The sequence below is a fragment of the Pelobates fuscus genome, chromosome 3 (assembly GCF_036172605.1).
Source record: "Pelobates fuscus isolate aPelFus1 chromosome 3, aPelFus1.pri, whole genome shotgun sequence".
Lineage (NCBI taxonomy): Eukaryota > Metazoa > Chordata > Amphibia > Anura > Pelobatidae > Pelobates > Pelobates fuscus.
In genome coordinates this window covers 330,301,684-330,317,862 of record NC_086319.1, presented here as the reverse complement: position 1 = coordinate 330,317,862, position 16,179 = coordinate 330,301,684, and the positions used below count along the sequence as shown (strand labels likewise).

General features: G+C 45.3%; 1 protein-coding gene across 2 annotated transcripts; it reads left to right on the top strand.

The window, feature by feature from the left end:
• Positions 1–6,631: 6,631 nt before the first annotated feature.
• Positions 6,632–11,993, top strand: DUT (deoxyuridine triphosphatase). 2 transcript variants are annotated; one of them, XM_063445687.1, is made up of 7 exons: positions 6,632–6,793; positions 7,451–7,568; positions 9,123–9,214; positions 10,395–10,439; positions 11,110–11,184; positions 11,492–11,562; positions 11,876–11,993. In XM_063445687.1, exons 1-7 carry the CDS (start codon positions 6,670–6,672, stop codon positions 11,930–11,932), a joined length of 582 nt encoding a protein of 193 aa, XP_063301757.1. In that variant the 5' UTR covers positions 6,632–6,669; the 3' UTR covers positions 11,933–11,993. The 2 variants fall into 2 exon arrangements, with proteins under 2 accessions (XP_063301757.1, XP_063301758.1); XM_063445688.1 differs by lacking the exon at positions 6,632–6,793 and having other exon boundaries at positions 7,320–7,568.
• The last annotated feature ends 4,186 nt before the right edge of the window (positions 11,994–16,179 follow it).

Below are 16,179 nucleotides of genomic sequence, written 5' to 3'. Positions count from 1 at the left end.
GGGACAACGTAGGCGACAGCTGGTAGTACCCCACAAATACCGTCGAGAAATCCTCAAGATAGGACACGACATCCCCTTGGCAGGTCATCTAGCTGTGACCCGTACGCTACACCGCATTACCCACACATTCTTTTGGCCAGGAGTACACGCTGATGTTAGGACTTATTGTAATACTTGCGATGTGTGTCAACGAGTAGGAAGGCGAGGCGATCACCCTAAAGCCCATCTAGTCAATATGCCCATCGTAGAGGAACCCTTTAGCAGGGTTGCTATTGACCTAGTAGGACCACTGGCCACCCCTAGTCCCTCCGGTAAGCGCTACATCCTTACCGTAGTGGACTACGCTACCAGGTACCCCGAGGCTGTCGCCCTGTCCAACATCCAAGCGGATACGGTAGCGAATGCACTGGTACAAGTGTTCTCCCGGGTAGGATTTCCAAAGGAAATCCTGTCTGACCGAGGCACCCAATTCACAGCCGAATTGACCCAACAACTCTGGCAGGTCTGCAAAATTAAATCCCTTCTGAGCTCCCCCTACCATCCCCAGACGAACGGACTTTGTGAGAGGTTCAACGGAACCCTCAAACAAATGCTCAAAACGTTCACTCAAGAATACCGAGATTGGGAACGCTTCCTGCCGCACCTCCTGTTTGCCTATCGAGAGGTGCCCCAGGAAACGACAGGGTTCTCTCCCTTTGAGTTGCTCTACGGAAGAAAGGTACGGGGCCCCCTAAACCTGATCCGGGAGCACTGGGAGGGAGAGACAGAAACTGACGGTGTCCCCATTGTGCCATACGTGCTGGAACTCAGAGACCGAATGGAGCAGCTAGCCAGATCCGTGCAGGCTAACCTCCAGTCGGCCCAGAGAAGACAGAAGGTATGGTACGATCGGGGGGCCCGAAGGAGAATCTTTACCATAGGACAAAAGGTGTTGGTACTTAAGCCGGTAAAGACAGACAAATTGCAAGCATCATGGCAGGGCCCCTACCAGATTGTAGAGAAACGGGGCGACACAACTTATGTCATAGCCAGTTGCCACGACAACAACCTTAGGAGGACGTTCCATGTAAACATGCTCAAAGAATACTTGGAGCGACCCGAGAACGTGACAGCCGTATGTTGTCCTCCCCAGGAAGACCCCGACAGTCTACCCATCCCCGACCTATTAGAAAAAAGTCCCCCCACAGGGATAGTATCCCAGGTTCAGATAGGAGACCGACTTAACCCCACTGAAAGGGAGCAGCTCAATACACTCCTCCAGGCCAAACACCTCACCTTCTCCCAGAAGCCAGGGTACACTACCCTAACTACCCACCAGGTCGACACCCCCGGGCAAACACCCTTACGCCAGCCCCCGTATCGCATCCCCGAGGCAGTTAGAACAGGAATGAAGCAGGAGATAGATGAGATGCTCCAACTCGGGGTGATTGAGCCCTCCGATAGTCCCTGGGCCTCCCCGGTTTTCCTGGTACCCAAGAAAGATGGGACGACCCGGTTCTGTGTAGATTACCGGAGGCTCAATGAAAAAACAGTGACGGACGTGTACCCGATGCCCAGGGTAGACGAGCTACTCGATCGTATAGCCAGGGGAAATTACCTGACCACTATCGACCTCTGCAAGGGTTACTGGCAGATTCCCCTGGCCCCGGAGGCTATCCCCAAGTCGGCATTCGTCACCCCATTTGGCTTATACCAGTTTAAGGTAATGCCGTTTGGGATGAAGAATGCCCCAGCTACATTCCAGCGCTTGGTGGATAGGCTCCTGGATGGCTTCCAGAGTTTTGCCTGTGCATACCTGGACGACATAGCGATTCACAGTGAGTCCTGGGAGGACCACTTAGCTCATGTAGGAATGGTTCTGGATCAGATCCGGGCTGCTGGCCTGACTCTGAAACCAGAAAAATGTCACTTTGGGATGGCCGAGGTACAGTACCTGGGTCACCGGGTGGGGTGCGGAAAACAGCGACCAGAGCCAGCCAAGATAGAAGCTGTTGCCAATTGGCCCACCCCCATCACTAAAACCCAGGTTCTGGCCTTTCTGGGCACGGCAGGGTACTACAGACGATTTGTACCCGACTACAGCACACTTGCCAAACCCCTGACTGACTTGACCAAGAAAAACTTACCTCGACAGGTCCTGTGGTCTCCCCACTGTGAAAAGGCTTTCCAGGCCCTCAAAAACGCTTTGGTTAATGCTCCTGTCTTGGCGGCTCCAGCTCTTAATAAACGTTTTATCGTCCATACAGACGCTTCCATGTTCGGGCTGGGAGCCGTCCTCAGCCAAGTAGGTGAAGATGGAGGGGAGCATCCAGTTGCCTACATCAGCCGGAAGCTCCTACCCCGCGAAGTCAGCTATGCAGCGGTCGAAAAGGAGTGTTTGGCCTTGGTGTGGGCATTAAAGAAATTGACTCCCTATTTATATGGACAAGAGTTCACTCTGGTCACCGACCATAACCCGTTGGTGTGGCTAAACCGGGTCTCTGGAGATAACGGCAGGTTATTACGTTGGAGTTTATCATTGCAACCCTTCAATTTTACCATTACCTACCGACCCGGGAAACAGAATGGCAACGCGGACGGGTTGTCCAGACAAACGGACCTCAGCCCAGCATAACCAGCGGTCTGGACAGCCTTAGTCTGCCCCGAAAAGGGGTCAGACGGTGTCTGCCAGAGTGTTCCACAAAAAGGGAGCACTGTTACAAAAACCTTATTGAACTATGTGCCCTTAAATGTTATTTTCACTTGTCTGACTTATTTGCAGTCGTTGGTATGGTTCAGCACGAATCCTTTGTGTAAACGTATAGGTGGCCGCCATTTCAGGACTTTGCACGTGTTCGCGGCCATCTTACGTACGACCAGCGGTGTTTGCCAGCAATCGTCTGGAACTAAAAACGGAGACGCACCCAGGCGAACACCGCTGAGACCTCCAGGATAGTATAACTTCGTGCTGGACCTACCGAGCGGCTCACCGTTCGGTAGGACGATTACCCTTCGCAGGGGGAGTACAGCGACCCCCAGGATACCTATGGATGGCAATGGGTTCGTGGAGTTGCACCGTACGAACGGAGACCGACCGCAAGGCCTAAACGTGTGGAACCATTTTCGGCCAGGAAGTCTGTGCGGTCGGTCAAAACTTTGAAAACCCATAACTCTCGAACCATTCATCCGAACGGGTTGGTTTTCGGATATGTTGCTCCCCTGAACAAGATCTGTACAGCGGTGTAGGATTTAAAGGGGTACTCCCTGGTTTTGGGGTACATCCAGAACTTGGTTAAAAATATGTACTGCATAATTATGTTAACTGTTTATCTGAGGGGAGGAGATGTGTGGGAGGTATCCAATATGTGATTGGTGATTTTATGCCTCCCCCTGGGAGTATCCTTTTTGTATGTAACCACAATAAAAAGCAGGCTGGTCAGCCCAGTCCTCAGTTCTTACTTGACCCTCAAATCGCAGCCTCGACTCGTTTTGTTGGGCAGAAAGGTATCCTAGCTATGCTATAGCTAGTGGGATTGTTCTACACTTACAGGACTCTTATGGAATATTAAGGAAAGCCGCTCTCTCCTCTTCAGCAACTAGGAATCCGGACGACTAAGCGGTCCAGCTCTCAGCAAGCCTAAGGGTAACCGTAACAGTTATGATGGTAGACGTACCCTGGTGTCGTTCACTGGCAATGAGGCAAACAGTTTTAAAACAATTTGCTCTGTTACCGGGGTCCTGCTGTGCCTCATATTCAGCAGAATTATAACATCCAGATTATGTACAGCTGCAGAAACCAGGTTTCCGATCCTACTGCTCATTGATTAGTTTAAAACAGGCTTCCCCAAACTCCAGCCCTCCAGATATTGGTGAACTACAACTCCCATGATTCTCAGCCTGTCTATTTCATTCATAGAATCATGGGCAGGGCTGGCCTTAGGCATTTGGGCGCCCTGTGCAAAAAATCTTCACAGCGCCCCCCCCCCCCCCATCCCCCACTCCTTACCCCTTCCCACACACCCTGTCACACACACACACACAGGCAGGCAGACAGCCATACACACACACACACACACACAAACACACTCAGGCAGTCATACACAGACAGCCACACACAAACACACACACAGACATAGAATGTGACGGCAGATAAGAACCATTCGGCCCATCTAGTCTGCCCAGACAGTCACACATAGGCAGTCACACACAAACACACACACACACAGGCAGACAGACACACACACACACACAGGCAGACAGCCAAACACACACTGTCAGACAGCCACACACACACACAGACAAACAGTCAAACACACACTGTCAGACAGCCACACACACACAGTCACACACACACACACTGGCAGACAGTCACACACACACGCAGACAGTCACACACACACACACGCAGACAGTCACACACACACGCGCAGACAGTCACACACACGCGCAGACAGTCACACACACACACACAAACATAGGCAAACTAAGGCCGGCCCTGATCATGGGAGTTGTAGTTCAGCAACATCTGGAGGGCCGGAGTTTGGGGAAGCCTGGCTTAGAGCATCAACTGATTGCTCTCTGCAAATGAATGATCGTCTGTGCATACAAATTTGCACACAATTGATATTAGCCACAGGGATGGATTCTCCATTTGCAAGGATAAGCCCCTGCCTACATGCTCTTGTTTTCAGCACTTATAAAGTGCTTTTTTTTGGAGCTCAAGTGGGCAAATGGGGAGAGTACCAGGAGCCTTGGCCAGTGTACCCTGTAGTCCAGTCAGCCTCTTGTACTTGATAGCAGTGCGCAGGAACAGTTATACAGAGAGTAAAACACTCCCAGCTCCTTCAGGAACTGTGTGTGATGCTGGACCGGAAGAGACTTCCAATTTGCTCACTACTAGCCTCTCACATAGGAAATGCTTTGCAAGAGGAGCAAAGACAGCATTGAGTATTGCGCTACTGCATCTCTGTTATCAAGCATAGGCGGTGAAAGGTAAGGGCCGGAATCTATCTAAGGCCAGGGACACTACAGTATAGTGTTAGGAATGCAGGTTTACATTGCAGGTTTAAACACACCTTCAGTCAGTGGCATATTTACCCAAAGGCAAACTAGGCATTTGCCTTGGACGGTACTAACAAGGGGGCAGCAACAAATGCCGCCCCCAAACACCCACTTGGGCGTCCCTGGTGCTCTCCCTGTCGTGGGGGTCCCAGGGCAGGCCTGCTGGCCACCCTAATGGACCCCCCCCCCCCGGTGTACGGCTGTGTGAGAATCATAGGCGGCGAGGGAGCTGTCATCTCCCTGCTCTTTTCCCTCGCGCGCCGTTTGCTGATGCCGCAGGAGATGGAATATTATGTCATATTCCTGCTCCTGGCTTCAGTAGACGGACCGTGAGGCGCGAGGGAGCAGAGCAGGGAGATCACAGCTCCCTCGCTGCCTCGGATGTTAATACAGCCGCCCCACTGGACCCCCAACGACAGGTAGGAAGGCTGGGTGAAAAAAATAGAATTTCAATAATATTAATAATTAGTGAGTGTGTGTTTCTGTGAGTGTATGAGTGTGTCTGTGTGTGTCTGTGAGTGTGTGACAATTAGAGGGACAAAGGTTTAAAAATAATATCAGGAAGTATTACTTTACTGAGAGGGTAGTGGATGCATGGAATAGCCTTCCAGCTGAAGTGGTAGAGGTTAACACAGTAAAGGAGTTTAAGCATGCGTGGCATAGGCATAAGGCTATCCTAACTATAAGATAAGGCCAGGGACCAATGAAAGTATTTAGAAAACTGGGCAGACTAGATGGGCCGAATGGTTCTTATCTGCCGTCACATTCTATGTTTCTATGTGTGTGTGACTGAGTGTATGTGTGTGTGTCTGTGAGTATATGTGTGCATATGAGTGTCTGAGTGTGTCTGTGAGTGTGTGTATGAGTGTGTCTGTCAGTGTGAGTGTTTCTGAGTGTCTGTCAAATCAGCGAAAGTATGTTTGTCATTGAGTCTGTGTTTGACTATCAGTGTGTGTCTTTCAATAAGTGTCTGTCAGTGTGTGTCTGTCAGTGTGCATGTGTGTGTCTGTCAATGAATGAGTGTGTGTCAGATTAGTCATGCCTAGGGCAGCACCAAACCAAAATACACCACTGCCTCCAGTAGCTGTCATGAAGAAGTGTGTACTGCTGCAACAACCAAGTCAGCAAGGGGAGGAGATTGGAAAAAAGTAAATAAAAAGGTCATTTTTTTATGACGACTGGGAGTGTAGGGGACCCCTATACATTTAGAGACAGGAGTTACCTCTCCAGCAGCACAGGGGTTATACTTATGTGCAGATTTTCATAGTGAAACAACACACACACACACACTCTCTCTCTCTCTCCAGGCACCATGACCACTTCAAGTGACTGCAGTGGGTATGGTGCTGGTGCCAGGAGTAATCCATTAAAGACACATTACAGTTTCACTGCTGTGGTGCTCTGTTATACCCTGAGACAACAACATGGAGCTCCTAAAAAAAAAAGCAATGGCATTAGGATAGAGGGACTGTCCTTCCTGCCAAGGGAGACTTGGTTAGTGTGTAGGTGTCAGAATGGTGTGCAGGGATTGCCACCAGCATGGTGTAATGGCAGTGTGTCTGTCAGTATAAATAGTGAGGGCAGCACAGCAGTGACAGAGCTCTATTCCTGTATTCTCCCTGTCTGACTATGGCTGCCGCTCTGTGCTTCTCTGCTGTTACCCGGTCTCGGCTCTGCTGCCGCAAAGTACTCTCCATCACCCCCCACCGAGCCCCTCGGCCCTTGGCATCAACCAGGGGCTACAGCCGGACAGGTAATCTGTATCTAGCTACTAACAGCAACACAGGGAGACCGAGCGCTTACTGAGCAGACCACCCTGAACTACGACTCCCATGATGCTCAGGCGGCCGTTCGAATGTCCGAGCATGACGGGAATTGTAGTGCACAAACTCCAGGCCACGCAAACATGGCTGCCGCCTGTGCAAAACATGGCATATCTACCATTATTATATATTATTATATATTTAGCTGTAAACTATCTACTGTTATTATATTACAGCTTTATATTTAGCTGTAAACACCATGCCATATCATTAGGTAACTATTATTATAATAACTATAACTAGGTTAGCGATTAACCCTTCATGTCCCGGTGGGCCGCTGTGACCTGTGTTATCTTGAGGACGCAGAGCCTCCTGGGAAACGTAGTCCCTAGCAGGAGGAGAGCTATTCCCAGTCGATGGGTTAGGCACCCAGCATTAAGCTCTGTCATGCAGCCCCAGCCCGGCAGTGAAGGGGTTATCCCCGGCGGTGGGGGGCTGGCCATATTTAGTTTAGTAGTTTTTTTGCGGGAAGTTTAAATTGGCGGGAGCGGTGAGGGGCCGGGTCTCGGTCAGTCTCTCACAGTGTTTTTAATCTCCCACCATGCCGGTCACCACGCTCTCTGTCTCTCCTGTCAAACGCCCCAAAGAGGATGACCCTGCCCTGGGACAGAGGGGACCCCCCAAACTGCGCTTCGCCAAGCTGTCAGACCATGCCTTCACCCCCACCAGGGGCTCCGCCAAGGCCGCCGGCTATGACCTGTACAGGTAGGTACCGACACCCAGGTAACCTACCCTGGTGTGTGTTTTTTTTGTGTGTGTGACTGGCTAACACAAGTGGAAATGTTAAACTTTACACAAATGTTGGAGGGAAATCTTAGCCGTTTCCTAAAATACTTTCGAAAACAATGTTTTCTTTTAATTGTAACTTTTTATAAACTTGTCTACAGAAAAATGGCTTGTTTGTATTTTTTTTGACTGACCTAGCAGGTTTCGTTTTGTTTTTTAATCTCTGTAAAGGTCAACATTGCTAAAGTGTTTTGGAGGGAAATGCCCCCTGGCTCCTGAGCTAGTAGGGTTAATATCTTGTACTTTATAACTTCTTCCATTCTCTTCATTCTATAATACGATTTTTGATTTATGCTTTGAAAATTCCCTTGTCCATACCTGCTGCAGACTACTCTGCACCAGCTAATATTTGACACTTTGTCGAGTTATTCTTTAACCGATTAAGGACAAAGCTTCAGTTGCCAGTTTTTCACTTAAAGGGACACTGTCATTGGAAAAATTAGTATTTTATATAGACAGAATCTCCTAAACATTTATTGTGGTTCTGTGGCTTATTATAGCTTCTCTACTGTATGTGAGATAATTGGACTGAGATTACATCCGAGGTGGGCGGCAAGCTTGGGGAATGTGCAGGCGGGTGGCAAACTGGGTGTTCATGCAGGTTGCCAGCTGGCTGTGTGATGGTAGGCTGGCAGCGAGGAAGCTATGCTGTGCTCCTTCGCCTCTTATTGAGGCTGGGTCTGGAATAATATAGCGCCTGCCTGCACAATCCCAAACAAAGTGTTTGTCATGGTGTTTAGGTGACCAGACCCTTCCATTCGCAAGGGAAGTGCTTTTTACTCACCCCTTTCCCACGCTGTGCTGGTCTCCCATCGACTGGCCATGCCTCTATGGCTGAGATTATTAAGCTTAATATCAGCCAATCCAATGTTTTGCCATATGATTGGCTGCAAAATGCTGCACCAAACAGCATCTCATCATAGATACCTTGAATTCATGCATCTTTTTGGGGAAGTGCAGCGTCTCCATGCAGTGCGTGAAGATGCTGAATGTAGTTACTGCAGCACTGACACAGGAAGCACCTCTAGTGACAGTCTGAGTGACTGCCACTAGAGGTGTCACTAGTAATGTAAATACTGCCTTTTCTCTGACTGGACAGGCTGTAGACACCAAAACCACTACATTAACCCCTTAAGGACCAAACTTCTGGAATAAAAGGGAATCATGACATGTCACACATGTCATGTGTCCTTAAGGGGTTAATCTATATTGATCGTGGTGACAATAGTGTCCCTTTAAGAATTTTATTTTTGTCATTGAATAAAAAGCTTTGGCCCCCTATTCTTTATTTATTTTAAAGCTGGCTTCTAGATTCCAAGCAAGGTTGTCAAGCAGATGCCTATCCATAAGGCACTTTCTCCATAGGTGAAAAGCTGAACCTGATGGGCCAGAGTTGTCTTTGTTACTTTCTTTGGTTCTGTGCAGAACAAAATATATTATAATCTTTTTTTTTTTTTTTTTTTTTTCATACAGTGCATATGATTATTTAATACCTGCCATGGACAAAGCTGTGGTGAAAACTGATATCCAAATATGTGTTCCCACTGGTTGTTATGGAAGAGTAGGTAAGGTGGCTTTGCTCTGTGATTATTCCTTTTAATGGTAGCTTATTGTATGCTCTCTGCCACCCCCTATCCCCATTATATTTTATTGCACATTTAAATAAATTAGTTCAAGTACCAAGATTGCAAAAATCTGTCTAATATACTGAAAGGGTTCTAAGGTAACATCCCCAGGATGTATTTGAAAACTAGAGTAATCTGAATGTACCTTTCCTGGTTAAATACTTTATTATTGAGAATTGCATTCTGGGCTGGGAAAATCACAAATACACAACAAAGTCACTTATTCCATAAAGATTATTCTTTATTTACCTAAAGTGCATGGGTTTGTAAATTTAATTTAAGAAAACATCTACCGGTACTTGTCATTACACAATAATTTCAATTAAGATTGGGGCCACTCCCAATAACCATGGACATTGACAGAACGATTTCCTGAACTTTAACACAATTTTTAAAAGGAAGAAATGTAGGGAACAATAGCGAACGTGGAAAAATGCTCTTACTTTGCTACATGCACTACATGGCTATTTTTGCCTCCGTTTTGCCATATGATTTTATTTTGGAAAAGGAGTCGTGTAAATTACCCTCTCTCTGCTGTCCCATAGTCTCCTAATTTTCTTTGATAGTGTGCTTGCTGGGTGTAATCTGACTGTTTGCTGTTTGGTGGCTGTATGTGGTCGTGATCACATTGGCCCGCATGTAGACACATGACCCATGCAAACTACACATTCTCTGACCCACTCACAGCACAGCTTAGCAACATCTGATCTGTATGTGCACCCTGTCCCATGCTCTCTGCCCTTTATAGTGTTGGTGGCCAATCTGTGCAGCCATTAGTCCTGTGCATTGTGAGAAGTTGTTGGCTGCTGCAGCTTCTCACACCTCCCTGCAAGCTGCAACTGGCCCCAGTCACTGTTTCTCGGTACGCCTGCCAGAGAGTCTCTGCCTGGCACCAACTCCCCCAAGGCAGTCTTGCCGCTTTCCTAAAGCTGGGCTAAAAGAATAAAAAAAAAAACTTGCTGCCTGATGCCTGGAACTGCATGTCCTGGGCATCAGGCAATATAAATTCCGCATACCTGAAAGTGGCATGCCGCACATTGACATCTGGAGTTATTTGTTTAAAATATCTTTGCTATTCTTGGTAATACCTGAAAATAATCTTTGTTTCTTTGCTCTTCAGCTCCCCGATCAGGTTTGGCTGCTAAGTATTTCATTGATGTTGGAGGTAAGGGTCTGACTTTTTGGAGTTGTATATCTCCTTTTTCCACTAGTTTTTACATTTGATGTTATTTAAAATGTGTAACAGAAATGGTGTGGAGGCAATGTAGTTGCATACTATTAATAACCTGCACTGGACTTGTGAACCATGGGACTATACAACCTAGTTGTATGTATTGCATTATATTTGTCTTTGCTAAATAAGTCATGTGAAAAGGTCTAGTCAATGTTTCTTAAAGGGACATGCATCACTTGACTAATTTAAAAAAAAATATATATATATTTTTTTTTTTAACCGCAATCAAATCAGCATGCATGGTGAAGCTAAAGCTTTTGAATTACAGTTGCCTCAATGTTTCTTTTTATGAAGCAAAAAATGCATGTAAAAGTATATTTTTATTACATTATTTGAAAAGCTTTTCTAATCATAAGTTGAGGCTAGAATTATTCAACTCTATGGAATATCTCAATTTAATTCTTTGAGACCCTTTCTGACTTAATGGGCATCTCTGTCCCTATAAAAGACAGTCCTGTACAGTAGCCATTTACTTGGGTTTGTGCCTGTACAATCTGATGGCTTGACAAGCTAACTTATGTTTTTTTTTTTTTTTTTTGTGCCCTATTCTTAAGTCACTGTATGAATTTTAAGCCTAATAGTTTTTTTTCTCCTCTACTAGCTGGTGTGGTGGATGAGGACTACAGAGGAAATGTTGGGGTTGTATTATTTAACTTTGGTAAAGAACCTTTTGTAGGTAAGTATTAAGTGACATTTATGTGTGTAAGCAAGATGCATGTCAAATAGAAATGACTGCTTAATGAATGTGTAATTTAAGCATGTAAGAACTTCATCTGGCCCTATCCTGATTTAGTCACTAAACATACAGAACAAAGATAAACCTGTTTACAAGAGGCACCTCTTTAGCATAAAAATTAATACAGCCAGCCTCATAAGGCAACCCTCCTGTGACAATTACTGTTATCTCTATACCTAACCCTGACTATAATATCTTGACCCCTCCTTGTATCTTCATAACGTTCTTTGTTTTTCTTTTCCTCCAGTGAAAAAAGGGGACAGAGTGGCTCAGTTAATATGTGAGAGGATTGTATATCCTGATCTTGATGAGGTCAACGTAAGTCACTGCAAGAATATTAAGCATACATTGGGTTAATGCATTGTCTGGATACTTAAAGGAGCACAGTAACATAACCATTGAATCTCAATATAGTGATTATAGTGCCGCAGGATATAGGCTTCCCATTGGCAGGTGGGAAATTGTTCTCCTAGGCACGTAGTCTACTCAATTTGTGTTTATAATAAAGCATTTTCTGTTCCATGTTGCCAAGTTAAAATTTGTTCAACTGGGACTTAATTGCTACATTGAGAGCTCTGAGGGAAGTGGTAGTGCATCTGCATTAGTTTTAATAAACTCTTTCTTTTCCTAGGTTTTAGATGACACGGAGCGTGGCGCTGGTGGGTTCGGCTCAACTGGTCAAAATTAAGCTCGGATTTTTAATGTTTGTTACGGAAAAATGTATAATAAAGTATTGCTTTTATACTAAAGTGTTTTTTGTTTTTTTGTTTTTTTGTTATTGTCTTATTACTATCCTTGGTGGCAACATGTCATGCTTTTTTGAACTTCCCTTCTGGCAGGATCAATCTGATATGCAAATGGACTGGTTCACTTTGTAATGGCACAAGTGAGCAAAAACATTTTGAGACCTAAGCGGGGACTAACCAAAGGTCAAGCTACTGAGTTTTTTTTTTTTGACACTCTTGTCTGTTTTTGTTACTCTGCGTTATAACCTGTTTTAATAAACCCTTGTCTCTTATCTACTAGATCAGGCATAGGCAGCCTTCGGCACGGCAGATGTTTTGGACTACACCTCCCATGATGCTTTGCAAGCGTTATGGGTATAAGCGTATTAGGGCATGTAGTCCACAACATCTGGAGTGCCGAAGGTTGCCTACCCCTGAACTAGATGTTTTACATCAGATGGCTGTGCTCCAAAAATACCAGTTACACCACCATCACTAATGACGCTGCCCACAGTTTCTACACTTGTGCTTAGTTAATCATACACTTTTTTTTCTCTCTACTGTTCTAGCTCAATTTGTTCATACACAAAGTAGATTTTACTGGGGGGAAGAATCATTGTATTTATGCAATGTAAAATTGTATGTGTACTTCTATTTTTTTTTTTTTTTTTTACAATTTGTCATTTCAGAAAATAAGATATGGGGATACAGAAAAAAAGTGGGTGGTTGCATAAACAAAAGTCCATATATGATAAGTGATACATAATGCATAACCCAACCCGTGTTGGTTTCCATTGTGCGCACTCACACTAGACAGTTGGCTATTCCTGTTCATACAACATTTACATGTGATCAGTACGGTTTCACTATATAGTGTGAAATTCAGACTACAGTGTGGAGACTGGGTAAGGGTACCAATGCAGTTTATGGTGAGGAGACCAAATTATTAATACCCATTATGTTGGCTATGTCTGAGCTAACCATTGTTGCTTCCATCTGTCGCCAGCGAGTTGTGTAGTTGTGGCAGATCTAAATCGTGAGTTTGACATGAGCTGGTATGTCCAGTTGGTAGATATTTGCTGCAACAATTCATCCCTTGTGGGTATGATTGTCATTTTCCATCTCATATCAAGTAAGGTGTTGGCAGCAATGATGTGGAATAGTAATTTACGATCAATGATGGATAGCTGTTTCGGGCCCATAAATAGTAGGCATAACTTTGGGGGCAGGGCTATATGTATTGACAGAGTTCTTTGTTATTTTCTGAACCAGGTCCCAATATTCCTGTAATTATGGGTAGGGATCGGCCGATATTTGGTATTTTCGGCGGTATCGGCTAATAGAGATACCAGTTTTCATACATCCTAGAACTGCCGGGCTTGTAATGATGTCCTGTGGGTCCGGCAGCAAGCTGTTACTTACATTCTCAGCAGCTCCCCGTGTAAATATTGCGAATCCTGCAGCAGTCGGAGCGTAGCCACGTGTTACAATGGCAACGTGCGGCACGCAGACCGTGAGATTTACGCAGAAGCTGCTTAGAAGGCAAGTAACAGCCACTGCCCAGTACATGCCACTGGACCACCAGGGACTGCTAAAGCCTCCCTCCCTGGCCACGTATGAAAATAGGGAGGGGGACAAACACAAATATTAAAATAAAAAATGCCTCTTCCCCATTTTACACAAATTGCATCCCTTCACAAACACGCACTATACAAAAACGGCCACACACTCTGCATTCACTACATACGGAATGCGTATTTTGTGCATTTACCTTTTTAGAAATAGTTCATTTTTTTTTTTCAAAATGGTAAATATACAGAATATCAGCCTGAAAGTTCAGAGTATCGGCTCTAAAAAAATTTTTTTTTTTTTTTAAATCGGTCGATCAAACCTGGTAGATGGTGCCAACTGCATCATGATCCATCCAGCATGTATTAGACATGCCGGGATAGATGTGCACTATCCTTGCTGGGACTGGGTACCATCTGTGTTGTGACTTGCAAATTATTTCCAGATGCATTGTACATGTTGTGGTTCACTTGTGCACCATATATGCCTCTTGCCATTGCTCTGTGGTAAAGGTCTTGTCTAGCTCCTTGTGCCATGCTATCGTGTACATGTCTTCCTGGCTAAAATGTGTTGTAGGGAGTACCTGGTAAATGGTGGATAGGAGTTTTTTTTTGTGTCCAAAATATGTATTTCAATCCTTTTGGGCATGTCCAGTGTGCTTAGTTTAACCCATTGAGGTATCTCGTGTGGAGTGTGCTGTTATTATAAACGAGAACAATGCTGCCTTGTAATTTGAAGTATTCAGGTGGCCACTCTAGGTTGTGTTTGGTTTTTACCAGCCCAGAGAATTTTTTTTTAAAATTTATTTTGTAAGGTATTTAATGGTTTGGAAGGGGGATTTGTAGTGGTATTTTGGTAATGGTATTTTAAAGGCTCCCAACCGCCCATGCCACGATAAACTATTTCCCCAGGTTTGAAAAGTGCATGTAAGTTCTTGTAACAGTTTGGTGTAACTATGTTCTAAGAGCTTATGAGCTTATGCGGGGTTTTAGTGATATTGATACCTAGGAATGTGACATATTCATCTCTCCAGTCAAAGGAGAAATTGTGTAATCTCATTTCACTGATGTGAGTAGATCTTGTGGTGCTACATGAAGCAGGGGTAGGAGATGTGTTCTCCCTTGTGGTACAGTAGAATGTAGGTATATAGATAAGGTGACACAGTTGCAAACAAAATAAAACATTGAACTAAAAACATAACTGAAGCCATTAGGTGGCTGAGTACCTAGAAGGGTACTATGTCGGGGTGAAGCAGGTAGCTCCTGCCCGGCATGTGCTGCCGAGAGAAAGCGACCCTTAGAACATTTTATGTGGGTGACTATTGGCCCAAGACAAGTTGAGCGGAGTAATCGAACTTGTGGTTTTTGTTTTGTTTGCATACGTTTTAGAACAGCTTGACAGTAATTGGGGACCTCGGTGAAGTCTTCAGCAATTCCCTGAGGGTATCTAGTGGCTAGAAAGCTTGGGACCGCTTGTCTAGAACAAATGATGGGGTATTGGAGGCCCTGGAACCGCTCCTTCATGGAGCCGAATGGGGAGTTAGTTCTGACACCTCCAGGCACTGGATGACATGCAGTCCTGGGACCTCTGAAACCGAATGGGTAATTAGCTCTAGTCCTTACAAGGCCTTTCCCCATCAAATCTCCTGCAAGCTGGAACAGCAGACACAGGAGTAAATCTTCTTTCCCTCCAATAACAGGACCACACAGTGTTTTGGAGTGTAAGCTGGAATAGCAGTTTAATAGAGGCACACTGCCTTTTCTACAAGTTTCCCCGCAAGGTTACTGCCCAGGTGGACCTTGTGGGGCACAAGAAACCAATAAGCCAATAAAAATAGTGTTGTACATTCAGACACTCCCAGATGCTGTACACAATCCCTCCTCTCTGCCTGTGATACAATAAAGATAGAAAATACAATAACCTAATTACCCATAGGCAGAAAGACACATTTTTATAAAGTCCCATAAGTACCCCAAAACATAACACATCCCCTGATAGTCTTGATCTGGGTGAACAACATATCAAAAAAATCACCCGGATCAAAGCAGGGGTTCAGGAAATTCCTGGAAGTCTCTTTTGACTGACTGCACGGTTTCATGCCCAAAACAGTTCCAGAGAATTAGGCTGTGTGGCCGGTCTATTTAAAACTGTCAACGGAATGGTGAATGAGCATATTCAATGTGTCCCTTGATCATTGGCTTTAACTCACCGAATGCCGTTTGACTCCCGTTCGAATAGCCAAAGTTCAGCGGTGTTTGTGCTGGCCGATTTGAGTTCCATGAACGCAACGACAAAACACAGCTGCACACGTTCGACTAAAAAAAAAAAATGGCTGCGGCCACTTTGGCTACTTCAAAAGTTTGAAGAACATTGTGCTAAGTCCCAATAGGCACAATTTGGGTCTCTCAGCCAAAATAATTTAAAGGGGCCATAGTAACAGGCTGGCAAGTAGTCACCTCCTAGAACTTGTGGCAAACTCACTGGAAAAGGGGAGTTTGTGACAGTCACGGAAGTGGGAACAGTGTTGTCTTCTCGGTCCACTGCTCTGGGAGACGTGCTGTGCTTAGGGGAGCTTTCACCACAGGGGAGGGCGATGTGCCCCAACCTCGGAGGGTGCGCAGTCCTTCAAATTCAGAGGTGA